We start from the raw sequence: 20,580 nt of genomic DNA, 5'->3' as shown, positions 1-20,580 counted from the left end.
CATGTGAAAATTAGTGATGAGCGAGACTGCTCGCCACTGCTTGATAATTGATCGGGTGCTCAGGTACGCTCATTACTCATCGAGTATCACAGATGCTAGAGCGCCAGTCCCATATGTTTTGCGGCTGTTAGGCTGCGTGTGACTTGCATTAGATGCGGTAAATCTGCAGTTAAAAAAGCACATGCATTGTAATTGTGTTTATGAAGTTGTTTTTAGCCTGGTTAATAAATAAATAATTTTTTAAAAATGACATGGAGTCCCCCCTATTTTTTTTAATAACCAGCCAAGGTAAAGCAGACAGCTGTGGGCTTATATTATCAGGCTGGCCCAGAACTGGCGCATCTGAGCATCCAACCTGCTCAATTCAAGTACCGAGCACTCGAGCATTTTGGCGCTCGATCATCACTAGAGAATATTTAAAAAAAACTTTGTAGTATATCTTAGCAGAGAAATCTGCTTCTTTCTCATCCTAAACTGGTCATTCATTCTCAAAATTCTCTACATCTTCATTCAGCGAATACAGACTTTCCAATTACGGAGATAGGAAATGACGGTTGGTGCTCATAAACATCTATGCAGAACTGTAACAGTGGTTTCAGGAGAACTTGCAGCAGAATTGCTGTATCTGTATCTTGCTCCTGCATAATTTCTCATCTCCCATTGCATAGAACTTTATGAGCACCAACTGTCTTTTCTTATCTTAGTAATGGGGAAATCTGTATTCACTGAATACAGATTTTACCCATTAAATGAGAATTATGAGAATGAATTAGTTTAAGAAATATAAATTAAAACAATGGCTACTCTTTCAGAGGCAAAGTTTATCATGTACTGTTCCAGTCTCTGTTATTACTACAGGAATATCATGAACTACCAAGTGCAAATATGAATAGAGCCCTATAAATAATCTTTATTTTATTTCCAATGTTAACACATATAGCTAGTATAAACATATTGTGTATGCATAGACAATACTGGACCATAGTGACAATGTATTTTCACTATACACACCATACAAATAACTGCCAGTATATTCTGTCACAATAATTCCACCTCCATGGAGCAGAAGACAGTGGAAGCAACTGTTTGGACAACAAAGGCTGTTTTCAACTAGATTTGGTAGTGTCACCATGGGAAAACTGCTTGTTTTGACCAAGGAATAAGAGTACGCTTATTGCCCAGGTGTCATTGACATTCAGCCTTGGGCAAAGACACGCCAAGCACCATGGCAGAACACAAGAGGTCAGCTGTTGCCAGGCTTTAAAGTCTGAAAAACATTTTTATTGATAATTCTCTAAGGCTTACAAAATGCCAATGCGCCAATGCCAAGTTGTTGTGTTTGATGCATTTTCTACTTCCACAATGCATTGATTAAAGAAGCTCCTATGAAGATTGCTTTAAATAAATCTGTGTACATCTGCATGTAGAGCAGTGTGTGTTTAGTGTGGATACTATGGATACTATATAATGGAGGCTCTGTGGGTGTCACATAATGTATATTGGAGGCTATGTGGGGCTCATAGTGTATATAGTGAGGCAATGTAGGAGATATGCTTTATATCAGGGGCTATGTGGGGCACACGCTGTATATAGGAAGCTATGTGGGGCTCACATTGTATAAAGGAGACTATTTGGGGCTTACACTGTATATATGGAGGCTATAGGGGAACACACTGTATATATGGGGGCTCATACTGTATATTGGAGGCTACATGGTGGGCTCATACTGTATATTGGAGGCTATGTAGGGGGCTCATACTGTGTATTGGAGGTGTCACGATTCCTCTGCTCGGAGTGTCTTGGATTCAGTGATGGACAGTTCTGTCATCCTATCCTGTGTTGGGGCGTGCTGAGCTGTCAGTGCTTTGATTGACAGCTCGGTTGACCTATCTGACTGGGAGGTGCAGAAATTTCCACAGGTGCTCTCTCTCCTTGGTAATTGCCCTGCTATTTAGGTGAGCTGTCTAGCCCAGATCACTGCCAGCTAAGGTTGTTCAAAGCTTGTGTTCTCTGGTGTGTGGTCGCCTGTTCCCTGTGCTGTAAGTTCTGATATTCTGCTGCTGACCTTCGGACCGTGTTCTGACTACTCATTTGTTATTGCCTCTTGGCTTATCTGCTATTTCTCTGGAATTCTGACCCTGGCATGTGAACTGACTTACGACTTCGTATTTTCCCTTGGTTTACTACGTGCTCTTTTGGTATTGACCCCAGAACGTCTGACTTCGCTGACTAGCATCACATTTTGACTGGCCACAAAAGTACTTTTTTTTTTCTCTTCACCAATGGATCCCATTTGTGCACTCTGTGATCAGGTGGCGAATCTGACCCAGATGGTTCAGGATCTGGCAAGGGAACACCAAAAACTAGAATATCCGCAGCCCCAGCTGCAGGGCCAGTTTTCTAGAACTATGGATGATTCCCAAAGCTCTCCACCATCGACTGTAGCAATGACTACTGTACCTTCTGATGTGCAGTTGGTCTTTCCTGAACCTGTAGTGGCACTTCTTGACAAATTTTCAGGGGAGAAGGATCAGTTTAGGGTGATTAGGGAGAGCTGCAATCTATTTTTTACCTTACGATCCCGGTCTTCAGGGTATGAGTCCCAGCGGGTGGGAATAGTCATGCCTTTATTGCGTAGGGGTCCTCAGACTTGGGCATTCTGTTTGTCCCCACTAGTCCCAGAACGGTCTTCCGTTGATGCCTTTTTTGATGCCTTAGGGTTGATCTATGACGAACCTGACAGGGCCCAGGTTGCAGAAGGTAAGAACATGAACCTGAAGCCGGGGGGCTGCACCGCAGTGGACTATAGTGCTGAGTTCTGGCAATGGCTCTCTTGAGGTTTTTGTGGAACGATGCAGCTCTCAGGTGTCAGTTTCACTGTGGCCTTTCTGATACTCTAAAGGATTTTCTGGCTTTGCATACTCCACCTTGTTCCCCTGGGGGAAGCCATGAAAAAGGCCATTCGAATGGATCGCAGAATTCATGACCGATGTGGTAAGCGACAGGGGGGTCAGTCTTCCTGCCCAAATCTGTTCACTTGCCAGAGACAGAACCAATGGAGATTGGAGCAGCCCTCTCGCGGGTTGTGGAGAGGAGGTGTTGGTGTGATCTTGGACTTTGCCTTTATTGTGGTCGTGCTGGAAATTTTCTCAAAGACTGCTCCATACGCCCTCAAGCAAGCAAGCCATCGGGAAACGTCTAAGTCTGGGTGATGTTCGATGAGGTCACCCAGACTTCCAGGTACCCTTTTACTCCTCAGATAAAGTATTGCTGAACGTGGAGCTTTGTTTTCAGAGCCTGTGGTTATCTGCTCTTGCTTTCATTGACTGTGGATCTGCCGCCAATTTCATTGATTCTGGACTGGTTCCTACATTAAGATTAGGGACACAGATTGAATAGACCCATTTAAATAGTCACCATTGACAGAACACCGTTACTTCAGAACTTTGTCCAGCTGGCAACGGTGGAAACTCTTCACTCTGAGTCCATCTCATGCTATGTGTTGGATAATTTACCTGCTGGATTGGTGTTGAGATTTCCATGGCTCCATATCCATAATCCTGTTATTGATTGGTGTCGGAAGGATATTGTTAAATGGAGTTCCTACTGTCATAACAAATATCTAAGCTCTGCACTGGAGGGTCTGTTGGCTTACCTGAAAGACTTTGGAGATGTGTTCTTGGAGAAAGAGGCCGAGATACTACCTCCCCATCGTCCTTATGATTGTGCTATAAATCTTTCTCCTAATGCCAAATTGCCTAAAGCTCACCTGTATAATTTGTCAGGATCTGAACAAACCACTATGAAAGAATATGTAAATTAAAGTTTATGGAATGGTCATATTCATCCTTCCTCCTTGCCTATAGCTGCAGAGTTCTTTTTTGTGAAAAAGAAAGATGGTGGCCTCCATCCTTGCTTCGATTTTTGTGAACTAAACAAAATTGCAGTTAAGAATACTTACCAGCTTCCACTTATCACCAACCTATATAATCAGCTTATGATAGTAAATGGTTTTCTAAGCTTGACCTTAGATGGGCATATAATCTGATGCGTATCTGGGAGGGTCATGAGTGGAAAACGGCGTTTTTAACGTCGGAGGGTTTATTTGAAAATATTGTCATGCCTTTTGGGTTGAGCAATGCACCTGCAGTCTTTAAGAACTTTATAAATTAGATTTTCTCTGATATTTTTGGAAGGTTTATTGTGGTATACCTGGATGACATTCTAATTGTTTCTCCTGATCTGAATTCTCACTACAAGCACGTTTGATTTGTTTTACAGAAACTCAGGGAAAATTCTTTGTTTGCTTAATTAGAAAAATGCACTTTTTCTGTTCAGCAAATATAATTCCTGGGGTTCATTGTGTCAGCTGAAGGGTTTAAGATGGACCATGGGAAGGTGCAGGCTATAATTGATTGGGTTCGACCTCGTGATTTGAAAGCATTGCAACAATTGTTAGGATTCGCTAATTACGACAAAGTTTATTAAGGGTATTTCTCAGATCATGAAACCCCTTGCTGACCTCACACCAAAGAGAGCAGATCTTAAGGTTTGGTCATTGGATGCTGTTGGCTCCTCTGATAAATTAAAGTGCTTCATGTCCGCTCCCGTTTTGATTCAACCTGATCTCCAAAAACCACTTATCACAGAAGTTGACGCCTCAGAGGTTGGGGTAGGGGCTGTTTTGTCTCAAGGTTCCAAAACTCTGACCAACTTGCGTCCATGTGCATTTTTCTCCAGGAAATTTTTCATCTGCAGAAAGAAATTATGATGTGGGGAATCGCAAGCTGCTCGCTGTCAAGTTAGCTTTTGAAGAATGGAGACATTTTTTGGAGGGAGCTATTCATCCTGTTACTGTGGTGACAGATCATAAAAATTTAGCCTATATTGCATCTGCTATACGTTTAACCCCTAGACAGACCAGATGGTCCTTATTTTTGTCTAGATTCAATTTTTCCATCACATTCAGACCGAGGTCTAAGAATGTTAGGACTGACACTTTGTCACTCAGGCTTGATTCCGTTTCTCCTCCAGAACCTCCATCCTCCATTCTTTCTCTAGGCATTGTGATTTCTATGGTATTCTCAGAATTGGAAACTGAAATTCATGAGGTCCAGTCGTGGGCCCCATCAGCTACTCCTGAATTTAAATTCCGATATATACTCTAGTATAAGCGGACCCGAGTATAAGCCGAGGCACCTAATTTTACCACAAAGAACTGGGAAAATGTATTGACTCGAGTATATGCCGGGTGTAACAACTCTGCTGGCATCACGGCATGGCCTCACATCTCTCACACAATCTTACCCACTGCTCCAGGCCATGATGTGGTTTCTGTTTCATGCCAGCTCCATGTTCTGTGTCTCTGCTCTCTGCATGCTTCATGGCTATGTGTATAGGGGGCCAGCGCCTGAACTCTCTGGTTCTTATAGGAATCAGGTGCATCTGTCTAATCAGTTCCTGACCAATTATCAAGAGGCCTGCTGTATATAGTGCAGCTCCACCCTGTGGTCTGGGCCTGTGCAATGTGTTAGCTCAGTTTGTTTCTTGTTTCTGAGTTTGCCAGGTCCTGCTCTGAGTTACTCCCTCTCTGGAGGCTTTTCTCTGTGCTATTGCCTTGATCTTGTAGTCCGCCCTCCAGGAAGCAGAATATCCTGGTCCCTGTGTCTTTGTCCTTGTGTCTTGTTCCATTGCCTTGTCTGTACTTTGTCTTTTCTCGGTCTCCTTGTCTGTGGCTTCCTTCCCTGCTTTGTCTTTCCTTGTGTTCTCAGTCTGCTTACACTCCGCACTCTTGCGGCTCTGCACTCAGACCTTGCTTCGCACTCTCTGGCTTTGCTCTGTGGCTCCGCTCTTTGCGGTTCTATCTGGCTCCGCCTCCTGTGTTTCTGCACTTGGCTCCGTCTCTGCTCTTGGCTCCGCCTCCAGCGTCTCCGCTCTTGGCGTTACCTCCAGCGTCTCCGCTTTTGGTTCTGCCTTTAGCGTCTCCACTCTTGGCTCCGCCTCCAGCGTCTCCGCTCTTGGCTCCGCCTCCAGCATCTCTGCTCTTGGCTTCGCCTCCAGCGTCTCTGCTCTTGGCTCCGCCTCCAGCGTCTCCGCTCTTGGCTCCACCTCCAGCGTCTCCACTCTTGGCTCCACCTCCAGCGTCTCCGCTCTTGTCTCCGCTCTTGGCTCCGCCTCCAGCGTCTCCGCTCCTGGCTCCGCCTCCAGCGTCTCCACTCTTGGCTCCATCTCCGCTCTTGGCTCCGCCTCCAGCGTCTCCGCCCTTGGCTCCGCCTCTTGCGGCTCCGCCCTTGGCTCTGCCTTCTCCTTCTCTTTGCTCCACCTTCTACTCGTACTCAGCCTCCTGCGTTTCTGTTCTTGGTTCTAGCTCTTGTGCTTTCGCTCTGCATCCACTCTTGCGGTCTTTCTCTACCTGTTACTTAGTCCTCCTGTCTGAACAGGTTCCTACCTGTTTCACATACCTGCCTGCAGACCGGTCCCTACCGGTTCTTCCTATGTTCCAGCCGTACCCGCCTGCCTACCAGAGAGCCAGCCGTGTCCGCCTGCCCGCCAGTGTCTCTGTTGTACCCGTCTGCCTGCCTGTATCCCAGCCGTGCCCGCCTGTCAGCCAGAGTGCCAGCCGTGCCCGCTCCGTTCCTTAGTGGGATCAGCAGCCACAGCCAGACATCACCCTGGAGTGGAACCTGGTAGCTTCCTATTGTACAAGTCTGACCTCACCATCAGAGGCTCCAGCGAACACCTAGGAAGCTACTTAGTTACGCCCCTTCCAGGGAAGTTTGGTCTGTGGTCCAGTGGGGCCACACCCCCGTACGCCCGCGCCAACCAGTCTGGGCGCGTGCGTGACAGCCTGCACAGGCCATGGTCCCCGCTGAGTCCCATGTGCCTTCGCTCTCGGAGCAAGATGAACTCTCTTTTTGACAGTATTAGCCTCCGAGGAAAATGTTTACCCAGTCTGAAAGCCAGTCCTTCACTGCTCCATCCCCTATTGTCATCTCTAATGAGCTGTTTGATCGACTTCAAGCCTGCGCTCCTAATGACGAATCCAAGCCAGCAGATCCTCCATGCTACTATGGGGACCCAAAGCAATGTCGTGTGTTCCTGGAGCGGTGCTTGCGTTATTTCAAGTGGCATGCTCCCCAATTCCCCACTGACTTGTTGAAAGTAGGTTTCTTAATGGCCTACCTTAGAGGAGATGCTTTGATGTGGTGCGACCCCCTTTGGGAAGCAGGGGACCCCATCATCTCGAATCTGCCGGCCTTCCTGGTGGCCTTCTGTAAAGCCTTCGATGAGCCAAGTACTGCATCTCCTGAAAAGTCTTCCCCTTCAAGCTCAGAGACAGTCCAGACGAAAGAAACCTGTAGGTAAACCGTCACTTCCGTCCATGACCGTCCAAGACTCATCTGTTCCACAACCCTCAAAACGGCCACCCGAGCAAGATCCAAGAGGTCTAATAAAAGAGGTCTGGCAAATCTGCAGCCTGAATCTGGTGCTGAGATTGAAATTTGGTATCCCTGTGGTTGTAAAGAACATTCAGATGGTCTTTGCCCTGTGAAGCCTGTACTCCAAAACCCTGGGCCAGTAGGAGAGGCTGCCCCTGGCGAGAGTACTTCCTCTCCGTCAAAGTTAATGACTGTTTCTCTGCCTTCTGGGAGCTTTGGTGTGTTTAAGCTGCCTATCATTCGGAGTCAGTGTATGGTCTCCGTTCTACAGCTCCAGAACCCGGTGTGGGCGTTGCCTGATAATGGCCGAGCCCTGCTAAAGAGCAGTCTAGTCCAGCAAGGACAACTACAGCTCCAAGCTGGAGCCTTATGCACGAAAAAGTTTGTTTTCCGTATGCTGTCTGTGATGCCCATGGGTCATTCTGAGCCAAGGACTCTACCACCCGCTCTGGTCAAGAGTTCCAGTAAAGTGCTTCGTTTGAACTTACCCAGTCTTGAGAAGTGTCTGGTTCCCATGCATCAAAGACACTCAGCAGTGTCATCTTCTTCAGCTGGTCTGCTAGTCGACGAGTCAAGGTGTGCTGACGTCAACGAAGATGGGGAAACGGTGACGAGGTCTCCACACATCTCCAATGACTATACCAGTAAACAGTCGTCGAGTCAAGGTGCGCTGACGTCACTGAAGATGGGGAAACGGTGACGATGTCTCCACACATCTCCAGCGACTATACCAGTAAACAGTTAGTCGTCGAGTCAAGGTGTGCTAACTTCACTGAAGATGGGGAAGCGGTGACTATCTCTCCACACATCTCCCACGACTATTCCTGTAATCTGTTCCTAGGAACATCCCCGCCGTTTGGACAATTTCTTCTGGATAACGGGCAGAAGATGGTTCCTATGTGGATACCTTCAGCGTCCTTGTGGCCGGCTGGTGAAGATTTCAAAACAGAAGTTTGTTCACCTCAATTTTTCTCTGACCCGGTGGAGCTGTTGTTCTCCTCTCTCATCTCTAATGACTTTTCTTGTGTTCCGTATCTAAGAACCTCTCTGCTACCTGTCGGGCAAAAGTTGAATCCTATGAGAAGGCTTCCAGTTTCCATGTGTCCGGCTGGTGAAGATGTTAAGACAGCAGCATTCAATTCCCTGTTACCTGTCTACCTGAAGGAGGTGGTCCAGCTCATTGTGGAAGCTAACCCTCTTGAGCACCAAGAGACTTTGTTTTATGAGATTCCTGGTGACCCGCCTGCCTAATTCTACACTGAAGATGTCATGTTGGCCTGGACTATGTGTGCTCCTATCCTTCTTCTGCAAGTTATTCTGGCGGGCTTGAAGAAGAGGGGCCGTAAAGGGGGGGATACTGTAACAACTCTGCTGGCATCACGGCATGGCCTCACATCTCTCACACAATCTTACCCACTGCTCCAGGCCATGATGTGGTTTCTGTTTCATTCCAGCTCCATGTTCTGTGTCTCTGCTCTCTGCATGCTTCATGGCTATGTGTAAAGCAGGCCGGTGCCTGAACTCTCTGGTTCTTATAGGAATCAGGTGCATCTGTCTAATCAGTTCCTGACCAATTATCAAGAGGCCTCCTGTATATAGTGCGGCTCCACCCTGTGGTCTGGGCCTGTGCAATGTGTTAGCTCAGTTTGTTTCTTGTTTCTGAGTTTGCCAGGTCCTGCTCTGAGTTACTCCCCCTCTGGAGGCTTTTCTCTGTGCTATTGCCTTGATCTTGTAGTCCGCCCTCCAGGAAGCAGAATATCCTGGTCCCTGTGTCTTTGTCCCTGTGTCTTGTTCCATTGCCTTGTCTGTACTTTGTCTTTTCTCGGTCTCCTTGTCTGTGGCTTCCTTCCCTGCTTTGTCTTTCCTTGTGTTCTCAGTCTGCTTACACTCCGCACTCTTGCGGCTCTGCACTCAGACCTTGCTTCGCACTCTCTGGCTTTGCTCTGTGGCTCCGCTCTTTGCGGTTCTATCTGGCTCCGCTCTTTGCGGTTCTATCTGGCTCCGCCTCTTGTGTTTCTGCACTTGGCTCAGTCTCTGCTCTTGGCTCCGCCTCCAGCGTCTCCGCTCTTGGCGTTACCTCCAGCGTCTCCGCTCTTGGCTCCGCCTCCAGCGTCTCCGCTCTTGACTCCGCCTCCAGCGTCTCCGCTCTTGGCTCCGCCTCCAGCATCTCCGCTCTTGGCTCCGCCTCCAGCGTCTCTGCTCTTGGCTCCGCCTCCAGCATCTCCGCTCTTGGCTCCGCCTCCAGCGTCTCCGCTCTTGGCTCCGCCTCCAGCGTCTCCGCTCTTGGCTCCGTCTCCGCTCTTGGCTCCGCCTCCAGCATCTCTGCTCTTGGCTCCGCCTCTAGCATCTCTGCCCTTGGCTCCGCCTCTTGCGGCTCCGCCCTTGGCTCTGCCTTCTCTTCTCTTTGCTCCACCTTCTACTCGTACTCAGCCTCCTGCGTTTCTGTTCTTGGTTCTAGCTCTTGTGCTTTCGCTCTGCATCCGCTCTTGCGGTCTTTCTCTACTTGTTACTTAGTCCTCCTGTCTGAACAGGTTCCTACCTGTTTCACATACCTGCCTGCAGACCGGAACCTACCGGTTCTTCCTATGTTCCAGCCGTACCCGCCTGCCTACCAGAGAGCCAGCCGTGTCCGCCTGCCCGCCAGTGTCTCTGTTGTACCCGTCTGCCTGCCTGTGTCCCAGCCGTGCCCGCCTGTCAGCCAGAGTGCCAGCCGTGCCCGCTCCGTTCCTTAGTGGGATCAGCAGCCACAGCCAGACATCACCCTGGAGTGGCACCTGGTAGCTTCCTATTGTACAAGTCTGACCTCACCATCAGAGGCTCCAGCGAACACCTAGGAAGCTACTTAGTTACGCCCCTTCCAGGGAAGTTTGGTCTGTGGTCCAGTGGGGCCACACCCCCGTATGCCCGCGCAAACCAGTCTGGGCACGTGCGTGACACCGGGTTTGCATTGTCCACTCATCCCTATCCTGCTATGCATGACTCCTCATCCCTATCCTGGTATGCATGGCTCTTCATCCCTATCCTTGTATGCATGGCTCTTCATCCCTATCCTTGTATGCATGGCTCTTCATCCCAATCCTTGTACTTGTATGCATGGCTCTTCATCCCTACCCTGGTATGCATGGCTCTTCATCCCTACCCTGGTATGCATGGCTCTTCATCCCTACCCTGGTATGCATGGCTCTTCATCCCTACCATGGTATGCATGGCTCTTCATCCCTACCATGGTATGCATGGCTCTTCATCCCTACCATGGTATGCATGGCTCTTCATCCCTACCATGGTATGCATGGCTCTTCATCCCTACCCTGGTATGATTGGCCCCCATGAACATCCTTGTATATGGCCCCCATCAAAAACATGAAAAAAAAACAATATTATACATACCTTGCTACGCTCCATCGCAGTGTCTTGTTCGTTCTGGTGCCAGCATCTGCTTTATGCTTGTAAGCAGCGCATGGCAGGGACGTCATGAGCCGCTTACAAGCAGATCGCTGCCGGAATACTCACAAATCCCTATGCCGGAACTATATGCATGGAGGGCAGTGAGTATTCATTGCTATTAAGTATCGCACACAGTGTCAGCCGCCAGGCAGTCACGTGTGCCATGGGAGTGGAGATAGCTGAATATTCATCTCTCTTAAGTAGCAGGCACACCTGACAGCCCAGTAGCTGCAGGAAGCCGGCTACTGTGGCTGACACTGTGTGTGCTATTACAGAGAAATGAATATTCACTGCCAGCACAGTGGATATTCATTTCTCGTTAGCAACAGGCACAGGCTTTAGTTGCATGAGCCGGCTCCTGCCTCATATGACCCCGCTGCGCTGCCGCACCCCCTCTATCTTCTGGACTCTCACTCAAGTATAAGCCGAGGGGGCGTTTTCAGCACAAAAAAAATGCGCTGAAAAACTCGGCTTAAACTCAGTTATACACAGTCAGCGGGTTCCACTTTCAAAGTTGGGGATAAAGTTTGGTTATCGTCCAAGAACATAAGATTAAAAGTACCTTCAGCAAAGCTGGGTCTGAAATTCATTGGCCCGTACGAGATTCTGGAGGTAGTAACTCCAGTTGCTTTTAGATTAAAGCTTCTGCAGTCCCTTCGTGTCCCCAATGTTTTTCACAAATCTCTGTTAAAGGAGTTTGTTCCTTCTGTGTTGTCTGTCTCTTTCCCTCCTCCTCCAGTCTCTGTTGATAGAGGTTTGGAGTTGCAGAGGATTGTGGATTCTTGGAGGTTCCGAAATTGCCTCCAATATCTTGTTCACTGGATGGGATATGGACTCGATGAAAGACAGTGGCTTACGGCACATTCGGTGAAGGCTTTTCATTGTACGTTTCCTGGGAAACCTGGGGGTTTGGTGGCCCCCCTTGAGGAGGGAGTACTGTCATGATTCCTCTGCTCAATGTTTAGGACTCAGTGATGGACAGCTGTCATCCTATCCTGTGCTGGGGTGTGCTGAGCTGTCAGTGCTTTGATTGACAGCTCAGTTGACCTATCTGACTGGAAGGTGCAGATATTTCCACAGTTGCTCCCTGTTCATGGTAATTGCCCTGCTATTTAGGTGAGCTGTCTGGCCCAGATGTGTGTGGTCGCCTGTTCCCTGTGGTGTGAGTTCTGATATTCTAATGCTGACCAATGGACCATGTTCTGTTATTGACTCTTTGCTTATCCGCTATTTCTCTGGTATTCTGACCCTGGCAATTGACCTGACTTACGCCTTCATATTTTCCCTTGGTTTACTATGTGCTCTTTTGGTATTGACTATGAAACGCCTGACTTAGCTGACTCACGGCCTGGACGTGGGTTGTGACTGGTGTCACACGAGGCTAATTGGGTGGCTCATACTGTATATAAGGTGGCATGTAAAAGTTTGGGCACCCCTGGTCAAAATGACTGTTATTGTGAACAGTTAAGACCTCTAAAATGCCTAAAGTTGTATTTTAGGCAAAGCAAAATATATATTGTCCGGTTTTTTAAAAATATTTTTAAAAAATTACAAAAAGGAAAGTTTGCGTATCCTGCATGATTAATGCCTAGTTAATCACATATATCCCAAAATCAGCATACAGTGTGCTAGACACTTCAAGTCAGGTTAGACACATAAACTATTGCTAGCAGCTTGAACTATTGCTACAAGCAATCAGAAGAGACTCTAGATAAATTAAAATAACAGTTTATTTTATCAAGTTGTACATACAACAAGATAAAATCAGTAACAAAAAACAGAAATCAAAAAATCAACAGGGTGGGGATAACCTCATGGGGGAGATGCACTTTATCTGCGCAGTCTCGAATGCCTGGATATACTCAAAGATGGGAGCCCTATGTGCAAAGAATCCAATACAGAATGTATTAAAAGTATTAAGGATGATATGAATCAGCGATTACAGGATATGTGGTCCTTAAATATCAACCATCACCTATACACAGATTACTAAAGTGAAAAGTGCTGATATTAAGGAATAACTACATTAATTATAGTGCAAACCATACAGGCATGCTCATTGCAGGTATTAATGGCCATTAAATAAACAGAACCAAGTGCAAAGTAATTAAAGAACTACCAATGATATAGTAAATTGTAGCTAAATTAGCATACATATCGACAACACATAATATCAATAATATAGAGAATGGATACATCACCTGAATGGTTGAGGAAACCCAGGCAGCCGCATCTCCCCATACCGCTACGCCATTTCACTTACACTTCTTCCAAGGGAGTGTGGTTAATACCTAGTAGCACCCCCTTTTGAAAGTATCACAGCGTCAATTCTTGTTTGAAGGCTTTTTGACGTGTGTTAAGGATTATTATCCATTTGCAGAAGCCATCCTCTGTTCAACTTCAGCTTTTTTACAGGTAGTGTTATGATTGCATCAAGAATTTGTTGAAATTTCACTGAATCCATTCTTCCCTCTAGCCTTGAAATGTTCTTTGTGCCATTGGCTGTAACACAACCACAAAGCATGATTTATCCACCCCCAATGCTTAATGGTTGGAGAGATGTTCTTTTCTTGAAATTCTGTGCCCTTTTTTCTCTACATATACCTTTGATAATTGTGGCCAAATAATTTTATTTTAAGCTCAAGGTCCACAGAACTTGTTTCCAAAATGAATCAGCCTTGTTTAGACGATATTTTGCAAACTTCTGACGCTGAATTGTATGGTGAGGACACAGGAGAGGTTTTCTTCTGATGACTCTTCCATGAAGGCCATATTTGTGCAGGTGTCTCTGAACAGTTGAAGAAAATACCACAACTCCAGAGTCTGCTAAATCTTTTTCAAGGTCTTTTGCAGTCAAGCATGGGTTCTGACTTGCCTCTCAAGCAATCCTAGCAGTTCTGCTTTGTCTTCCAAACCTTACCTTGACTTCCACTGTTCCTGTTAACTGCCATTTCTTAATTACATTTCGAACTGAGGAAAGGGCAACTTAAAAATGCTTGCTATCTTCTTCTAGCCTTCTCCTGCTTTGTGGGCCTCCACCATTTTAATTTCCAGAATGATAGGCAGCTCATTAGAAGAACCCATGTCTGCTGTTTTTTGGCACAAGGTTAGACGAAGCTGAGTTTTTATAAAGCTTGAAAATTTGCAGCACCTGGCTCTTCCTAACGATGATAGTGAACAAGCCATAACCCTAACAGGCTAATTAAGGTCTAAAACCTTGGACACAGTTATCTGAGCCCACAAATCTCCAATGGTGCCCAAACTTTTCATCGGCCCATTTTCTCCACATAGCCTCCTATATATAGCGTGCCCCACATAGCCTCTGATATGCAGCATGAGATATAGCCTCATTAGATACAATATGAACTCCCCAGATAGCCTCCCATATACAGTGCGAGCTCTATATATACAGTATAAGCCCCCACAGACTCCTATGTAGAGCGTGAGGTCACCATTTAAACTCCTATATGCAGCATGTGCCTCCATGTATCCAATATGAGACCCCGCCTAAACTCCTTTACGAAGTGTGAGCCCCACAAAGCCTGCACATAAACAGTGTGATCCACACATAGTCTGCTATATACAGTACGAGTTCCACATAGCCTCCTATATACAGCATGCGTCCCATATAGCCTCTGCTATAGAGCATATGCCCCATATAACCTCTTATATACAGCATGTGCCCCATGTAGCCTGACTATATACAGTATCAGCCCCTACATCACCTCTAATATACAGTATGAGTCCCCCACATAGCCTCCATATATAGTATGAGCCTCAAATAGAGCTATATATAGTGTGTGCCCCAACATAGCTTCCATATACATATATTCCATACACAAATACCTCACTCCCGTTCCCCTGTAGCTCTGCTCCTGTCTCTTGTGCACTGAGTATCAGCAGCATTGCATCTGCTGTCTCATATGTTGATTGGTAGAAGATGGAGCCGGCGGCCCTGTCCTCCACCAATGTATGCACCTCTGTCTGCATCCTGAGGATGAAGATAGTGGTGGCGACGGGTGGCAGATAGACAGCGGGTAGTGGAGGGCATGGTTCGCTCTGTGGGAAACTGTTTCAGCCCTTTGGCTGTCTCGGCCGTAGTTTTTCCAGGTCTAATATATAGGAACTTTTTGTATTCAGTGAAGACAGACCATTACTATAGGAGATGCCAGCTTCTACTGATACATTTCTAAATCAATAAGGAGGAATAAATTAACAACGAACGCTGGATACATGGTAGATAGTAGGTAACCAAAAAGATGTGCCTGTACACAAGGAGGTGATTATAAAAATAGCCAGAGAGGATGCCCTGGGACAGATACTGAGCATAGCAAGGAATAAGATATGTATTAAAGCATATACAGCTATAAATCCATAATCGGTATAGACAAGTAGTATAAAATCATTCCATGATGCACAATACCAGTATGTAGAAAAATCAAGTCATATAGAATGGAGACATACTGTCCCTGGACCATATAAAAAATGGGGCTGAAGCGTGAAGGAATGACAAGCACAAATGTAGATAGATAGTAGAGAGTGGCTGGGTAAGGTGGTTACCTGTGTGCTCATGTAGGTGGGATGCAGGTGCGGGCCCTGACGCGCGTTTCAAATTAAATCCTTCGTTAGGATATCTTTCTACGTAGATAGGAGGGGGAGGAGCTTTGTCTCTGGCCCCTCCCATCTACATGGAATTGTATCAGTAGAAGCTGCCATCTCCTGTCTTCACTAAATACAGATTTTACCTCAGAATTGAGAATTTTGACTTAGCAATTCTGACAGAGAAAGAAGCAGATTTTTCTGATAAGATATATTACACAGTTACTTATTTTCATGAGTACTGTTGGTTTATGAAATAAAAATTAAAACAACAGTTAAGCTTTAAAGGGGGATGCCACTCATTCAATCTCATAGAAGAAAAAAAAAAAAGATGCAGCAACACTTCAAAATCCAGTGGCGATAAAACCTCAATCCTTTATTTCAAGCGAATTGCATGGACAAGGTAAAGCGAGCAGGTACAGGGCAGATGTTACAGGCAGAGAAACAGGACGACGGCTCTTTCGCGTTATGCACGCTTCCACGGGTCCAGATAGACAAAATAGTATGTCCTTTCCTTTAAACCAACGCACATGTCGATATTTGCATATCATTAAACAGCACCTGTGTCAATATTTGCATAAGAGTGAAAAGTGCTATAAAATAAGTGACAATTCAATAAAAACCATTCATATGAAATGACAAAACATATTAAGAATAAAAACATATTACATTGACTGCAGAATTTAAACAGCACAAACCAGACGGAACCAGGCAGATTCTATAGAAAGCATGAAAAATCGAACCATTTAATCCAAGCGGACCTTGCGCATTAGTGCCTCCTGTCTTAGAAGGATTCTATTGTGGTCCCCTCCACTAGGTGGCAATTTAACCGCCTGCAAACCGCAGGCATCGGGGGTTCGAGTCACGTTTTTCTTGGATATGCTTTATTAATCTGGGTGAGCCTTTGCCTGTGGAGACCGAATGAAAATGTTCTCTAAATCTTCTTTTTTTTTTTTCTTCTATTGGATTTCCTCTTGTGCATTTCATGTCATGCACCTTCAATACGGTGAACTGTGTTCCTGCATTGATGCCTGTGATTCAGAGACCACTCTATCACACCAGCGAGTAAAGCACGTTACTCAGTGCCATTCTTTATTCCTTCTTTTTTATTTTAACTCATTCAATGTCACTTGGTGATGAAAACAGTTGGTATACCAGAAAAGGTTATTGGGAGTCTTAATATTCTTTCTGCCATTTTTAGGAGGTTTAGCTGTGCATAATGGAAACTTTATTTCTCTGGTGCTGTTCCTTCACCAGTAAGAACTGTTCCTCCAACTCTGTGGACTGTGGCGAGGTTCACATTACCCTTTTTTTTTTTTTTTAATCAATTCGACTAATGTATCAATTAAGATGCAATCAAATAAGCAGCAACTTACCAATGTACCGTTTGGCTGTTAAGAAAATGAGTTGTCTCCATTCAAACACTTGTCCTTTATCTTCAAAATTAATAAAATAATCCGATGGACTCCCCATCAATTCAAAACCTTAAAAAAAAGATATATGTTTGTTCACTGACTTATCACATAGGCTCACTCGAGAAACCCCTACAGACACCTTAAACCCTTAACGACCAGAGGTATTTGTGTTTCAGCATTTTCATTTTTTGCTCCCCTTCTTCCCAGAGCCATAACTTTTTTTATTTTTTGGTCAAAATGGCCATGTGAGGGCTTGTTTTTTGCAGGACGACTTGTACTTTTGAATGACACCATTAGTTTTAACATATCTTGTACTGAAAACAGGGAAAAAAAACTCCAAGTGCTGTGAAATTGCAAAAAAAAGTGCAATCCCACAGTTATGTTGATTTTTGTTTTTTTTACCATGTTCACTAAATGCTAAAACTGACCTGCCGTTATGATTCTCCCGGTCATTAGGTCATTACAAGTTCATAGACACTATATATATATTATATTATATTATATACACTCAAGTATAAGCTGACCGCCTTAATTTTGCAACAAAAAACTGGGAAAACATATTGACTCGCGTATAAGCCTAGGGTGGAAAATGCAGCAATAAAAAAAGTAAAATTAATTGAGACATCAGTAGGTTAAGTGCTTTTGAATATCCATATTGAATCAGGAGCCCCATATAATGCTCCATACAGTTCATTATGGCCCCATAGATGCTCCATATACAAACATGCCCCATATAATGCTCCATGCAGTTCTTTATGGCCCCTTAGATGCTCCATGCAGTTCTTTATGGCGCCATAGATGCTCCATATACAAATATGCCCCATATAATGCTCCATGCAGTTCTTTATGGCCCCTTAGATGCTCCATGCAGTTCTTTATGGCGCCATAGATGCTCCATATACAAATATGCCCCATATAATGTTCCATGCAGTTCTTTATGGCCCCATAGATGCCCCATATAATGCTCGGGGCGGCAGTGGAACGAGGGAAGGTAAATATGAAATACTCACCTGCTCCCGGTGCTCCTGACATGGTACATGCATGTCCCCCAGTCTCCGGGCGCAGCAGCTTTTTATTTTAAGTGGTGAAAAAAAAAACCCAAGTTTGTTTAAAAAAAAATAAATAAAAAATTGTGCCATTTTCCGATACCAGTAGCGTTTCCATTTTTCGTGCCCAAAAAACATAATTCTGGCGTTTTGACTTTTTTCTCATTACACTGTTTAGTGATTGAGTTTATTCTTTTTCTTATATTGACAGATCGGGCGATTTGGAACGCGGTGATACCAAATATGTGTATGTTTGATTTTTTTCATTTTACTTTGAATGGGACGAAAGGGGGGTGATTTGAACTTTTATAAAAAATAAAAATTTTTTTTTATATATTTAAACATTTTTTTTTTTACTTTTTGCATGCTTTAATAGTCTCCATGGGAAACTAGAAGATGCAGTTGTCTGATCGGCTCTGCTACATACAGGCAATGATCAGATCACCTGTATGCAGCAGAAATGCTCACTTGCTATGAGGGCCGACTACCAGGCGGCATTCATAGCAATCCTGCTATGACAACCATAGAGGTCTGCTGAAGACCTCTGGTTGTCATGCCAACCCATTGATGACCCGCAATCGGGTGACGGGGTCACTGATGAGTGGGATTTCCGATGCGCTTCCCGGAAGCGTGAGTTAAATTACACTGTCAGAAATTGACAGCAGCATTTAACTAGCTAAGAGCCGCAGGTTGATCGCGATTCTACCCACGGCTGTTGCGGGCACATGTCAGCTGTATATATCAGCTCTCTATATCTGCTGTCATGTGCCCGGAAATGAGTGGGTTCAGCACCGGACCCCAACAGGGGGAGTCCGACATCAGCATGCATAATATTATGCCGATGTCGGAAAGGGGGAAAGAGAGCCTGTGTGAAAACAGCAATGTTCTGTTACTTTGCAGCGCTGGAGCCCTGAGTTCAATGCCCACCAAGGACAACACCTTCAAGGAGTTTGTATGTTCTCCTTGTGTTTGGGTGGGTTTCCTCTGGGTACTCCGGTTTCCTCCCAGAGTCCCAATACATACTGATAGGGAATTTAGATTGTGAGCCCAATGGAGACAGTAATGAAAATGTCTGTAAAGCGCTATGGAATATGATGGTGCTATATATTCAAAGCATAATAAGGAAATATTGTGCTGAGAAAATGAAGAGGCATATAAAATTTTTTTGTAGGGATCGTCTATAGTTGAAGAGATGAAATCTAATTAGAAAGCTGTGGCATATTCTAGTAATACGCTATTATGGTATTTACTACGGTGGAAAAGCCTTTTTAAAGTGAATCTGTCATCAGGTTTTTGCTATGTAATCTGAGAACAGCATGATGTAGAGGCAGAAACCCCGATTCCAGCGATGCATCATTTAGTTTACTTGGTGCTGCAGATCTAGCAGAGCACAAATTCTGAGCTCTGGATAACCCCGCCCCCACCACTGATTAGCAGCTTTCTTTCAATCAGTAGTAGGGGCGTGGTTATACACAGCAGTTGACTAGGAAGCAGGTTTCACCTAGTCCAGCAGTGATAATCTCCAACTAATAAAATACTGATTTTATTGAAGCAGCAACAAAGCCTAGTAAGTGAAATATCACTGGAATCAGGATCTCAGCCGTGACATCATGCTGCTCTCGGATTACATAGCAAAAACCTGCTGACAGATTCTCTTTTAATGTGCTAATGTAACCAACTAGATGTCTCAGTCCGCACTATATGGACCCCAGATTTTTTGAGGCCACCTAAAAGTGTAATTTAGTTCCCCCACCCCAGTTCAAATTTAGGAATAGTAATTCAAGTTGTCTGCTGAGTTTTCTTACATACTATATATTGGAAAAATATAGTTTTAGCATTCCAGATTTCTGACCTGGCACCAATCCATTGTCCATTAGAAGATCCATAAATTCATCCAGCTGAGAGAAGTTGTATTGCGCTGATCCATTAAGAACTCTGAGGAATGAAATATCGCGAATTAGTCCTTTGTAGTTCTGTCAATTATTAGGAAATATCTACTAGTAGGCAGTTAGGGAAGTTCATAAAGTACAACTTACAGGGAATGGATAGAAAGGTGACTGTGGTAAAATGCATGGAAATGGGATAGAGGCTACGTGGGAGGAACAGAGGAAAAGACACTCAGAGAAAGCCTCCGACAGGAGTGAAAAAAAGTACCTGAAAGGTAGAAAGAAATAAAACCGATACGGACTAAAATAACTAGTGATGAGCGAATATACTCGTTACTCGAGATTTCCGGAGCACGCTCGGGGGTCCTCCGAGTATTTTTTAGTGCTCGGAAATTTAGTTTTTATTGCCACAGCTGAATGATTTACATCTGTTAGCCAGCTTGATTACATGTGGGGATTCCCTAGCAACCAGACAACCCCCACATGTACTTATGCTGGCTAACAGATGTAAATCATTCAGCTGCGGCAAGAAAAACTAAATTTCCGAGCACTAAAAAATACTCGGAGGACCCCCGAGCGTGCTCGGGAAATCTCGAGTAACGAGTATATTCGCTCATCGCTAAAAATAACCCATTGTTGCAAATGCGTGATTCAAGACCATTTAACATATTGCTGTAAGGGCATCACTCTAACATATAATAAAGTTCCCCAAAGACAAGTCGGATGAGAATGACATACAAGGATTGACCAT

The 20,580-nt window shown here is 45.0% G+C and overlaps 1 protein-coding gene across 3 annotated transcripts in view; it reads right to left on the bottom strand.

Moving 5' to 3' along the window:
- Positions 1-20,580, bottom strand: part of IDUA (alpha-L-iduronidase) — a 204,780-nt gene that overhangs the window by 57,134 nt on the left and 127,066 nt on the right. For all 3 annotated transcript variants that reach the window (XM_069743169.1, XM_069743173.1, XM_069743174.1), the window contains 2 exons: positions 19,796-19,878; positions 16,859-16,966 (listed from right to left, as the gene is read on the bottom strand). In XM_069743169.1, coding sequence (XP_069599270.1) covers positions 16,859-16,966; positions 19,796-19,878 — 191 coding nt within the window. The remainder of the gene's footprint in view (positions 1-16,858; positions 16,967-19,795; positions 19,879-20,580) is intronic.

Source organism: Ranitomeya imitator, chromosome 1 (genome assembly GCF_032444005.1).
Source record: "Ranitomeya imitator isolate aRanImi1 chromosome 1, aRanImi1.pri, whole genome shotgun sequence".
In the NCBI taxonomy this organism is placed as follows: Eukaryota; Metazoa; Chordata; class Amphibia; order Anura; family Dendrobatidae; genus Ranitomeya; species Ranitomeya imitator.
Note: the sequence above shows the minus strand (reverse complement) of the source record. Positions and strands in the feature narration are given on the sequence as shown.